Source organism: Dinoponera quadriceps, unplaced genomic scaffold (genome assembly GCF_001313825.1).
Source record: "Dinoponera quadriceps isolate SergipeBrazil2010 unplaced genomic scaffold, ASM131382v1 scaffold7265, whole genome shotgun sequence".
In the NCBI taxonomy this organism is placed as follows: Eukaryota; Metazoa; Arthropoda; class Insecta; order Hymenoptera; family Formicidae; genus Dinoponera; species Dinoponera quadriceps.
The window spans coordinates 1-2,633 of record NW_014561121.1 but is presented as its reverse complement, the minus strand read 5'-3'; the positions used below and the strand labels follow the sequence as shown (position 1 = coordinate 2,633).

At 31.9% G+C, this 2,633-nt stretch overlaps 1 protein-coding gene across 1 annotated transcript; it reads right to left on the bottom strand.

Moving 5' to 3' along the window:
- Window positions 1–183: 183 nt before the first annotated feature.
- Window positions 184–752, bottom strand: LOC106750890 (histone-lysine N-methyltransferase SETMAR-like; the record flags this gene model as incomplete). Its single annotated transcript, XM_014631509.1, has 1 exon — window positions 184–752. A coding segment is annotated over one exon (569 nt), but the record flags the coding sequence as incomplete, so codon positions are not given.
- Between the last annotated feature and the right edge of the window lie 1,881 nt (window positions 753–2,633).

Genomic DNA, 2,633 nt, shown 5'->3' with positions numbered 1-2,633 from the left:
TCTTCAATTTCTTGACGAGTTAAGGCAGCTGTGTGGGGCCGGGCATTGTTTTGAAGCAGGATAACGTCTCGGATTGGAAATCCGCGTCTTTTCTGACGATATTCGCGTTTTGCATCGTTCAAAAGTTGGCAGTAGTATGCGGCGTTCACAGTACGACGTAAAGAAAATCGACGTGTAAAATACCTTTAAAGTCCAAAAATACAGTTGCAAGAACTTTTCCAGCTGAGAGCCGAGTTTTGACTTTGATGAGTGCAGTTCACTTTTCTTTCGCCATTCCATACTGGCTTCTTTAGATTCTGGGATGTAGTGGTGCACCCATGTTTCGTCGCAAGTCACAATTCGGTGCAAAAAAGCTTCCCCTTTAGCCTGAGAGCGTGTCAAAAGACGTTCGCACATCTTCAAACAGTGCCGTTTCTGATTATCGGTGAGAAGACGAGGGACCCATCTGGCGGACACATTTCGAAACCCAAGGTCGTCAGTAATGATTGCTTGAATGCTGCAGAAGCTTATTCCGACAACAGAAGCAATTTCAGCGACCGTTAATCGACAGTCACCCTCGATAAGGCTGCCAACTAGGCGAATATTCTCCTCTGTCACTCTGGTCCTCGGGCGACGTCGATGCCCCTGATTTTCAACAGTTTCTCGTCCTTCTAAAAATTGTTTGTACCACTTGTACACTTGAGTCTTTTTAAGCGTATTGTCCCCGAACGGTGCTTCAAGCTTTCTCGATATGACCGACGGTTTTACGCCTTCTGCAGTGAGAAATTTAATAATAATTCGTTGTACAACAGACGAGAGCACCACTCGCTTTGATATTGTGATACTGATTAACGGAGCGCTAATGAAAGGTCGCATAGGGGGGAATCTCCTTCAGTCATCCCCACCTATAACGCTCGGAAGCCTGGCCTCTCTCCGTTCACCTAACTGCGGGTATAAAAATAATTCCGGTTTAAATTTGATTCACTGTAGTATGTTTAGCAATGACGCAGTCAGGTACACTTTGATCGGTCATTTTATTCCTATATGTATATCTTGTTACATTGAACGTTTTTTTCTTTCTTTGGACGACGGGGAGCTCAAAGCGTTCGATTTCAATTCAATCATTTACCGTTTCCGGAGATTATAATATCAAAGATAAAAATGAATACTTATATAGAGTATTTAATTATTAATAGAATATTTCTACTCACAATCTTCATCATAGAAATATATCGATTTATAATTATCACTCGTATTATATTCAGTATCAATTTGATTTCCGAATTTTTTTCATTAAGATTATTCGAATTTTATGACAGCCATAGAAGCTCATGGTGTGGGTCAAAAAATCCGAAAAAATTCGACAAATGTTTTCTAAAATAGTACTACCGATTGCCATAGGTTTCGATCAAATCTAATTTTTGAGCGTACCCCTTTCACATGGAATGACCAATATATATTTATATTTATGTATCTCTCTTATTATAATGATATTAAAATCATCTCTTCCCACAATAAAATAAATTATTATTATATAAATTAATAAAGGCAAAGAAAATAATAAAGTATATATTAATATAAAAAAAGAAGCTCTTAATCGTTCGGGATTGAATCCCCAATAAATAATTAATATAAATATTGGAATTAAACTTAATTAAAAAAAAAATAAAATATCATTAAATTAATTAAGGAAAAAAATATAAATAAAATAATTTTTATTCTTAAAAAAACTTTAATTTTCCAATCATTATTATCCTCCAAAGTTAAATACATTAAACCCAAAATTCATAACCTTAATAAAATTAATAAGTATGAACATGAATCTACCCCTAAATTTAAACTTATTAAAATTATTAAATTATTCATCTGATATTTAAATAACATTATTAACCTTAATAAAAATCTTAAACTTGAATAAAAATAAATCTTTATCCTATTTATTTTAAAAAATAATATAAAACTTATAAATATTAAAAATTTTATCATATTTTAATTAAATTTTATCAAATTAATTAATTTATAATTTTCATTCCCATAAAAACGAATTATTATAACTAAAATCATTAAACCTATTACACTCTCACAAACTCTAAAAATTAAATAATAGACTATCCAAATCTCTAACCCAATAATTCTAAGAACTATATATATTAATACTGAAATTCTAACAACTATTACTTCAATCATCATCAAAACTAACAATATAAATTTATACTCCTTTACCAATAAAATTAACCTTCAATTTTACAAAGATGCAAGAGAATAAAGAGAATCTCGCGACGTGTTCAATATGCTATATCGATGCAACGTGTACGTACGTGCCTGTGAAAATAAATCGTTTCGTGTTTGCGATCAAGTTAAGCCACACGAGCGTAAACGAAAAAACGCTTTAACTCTCGTAATACAAAACGAATGGTTCTTATCAATTCGATGTCACAGTTATAAAATACATTTTGATACGCATTACTGTGTATGTTCTGATCTTCCCGACAGATATAAATAATGCATATAGATAACAAAAAAGAAAATAGTATTTTCTCTCATTTCTACTGCTTACTGCATACTGGATTTTTTAACTGTATCAATATGATTTGATGGGTTTGAATAGCGGTTAAATATTATATAAATATATAAATATACACATATAATTATAA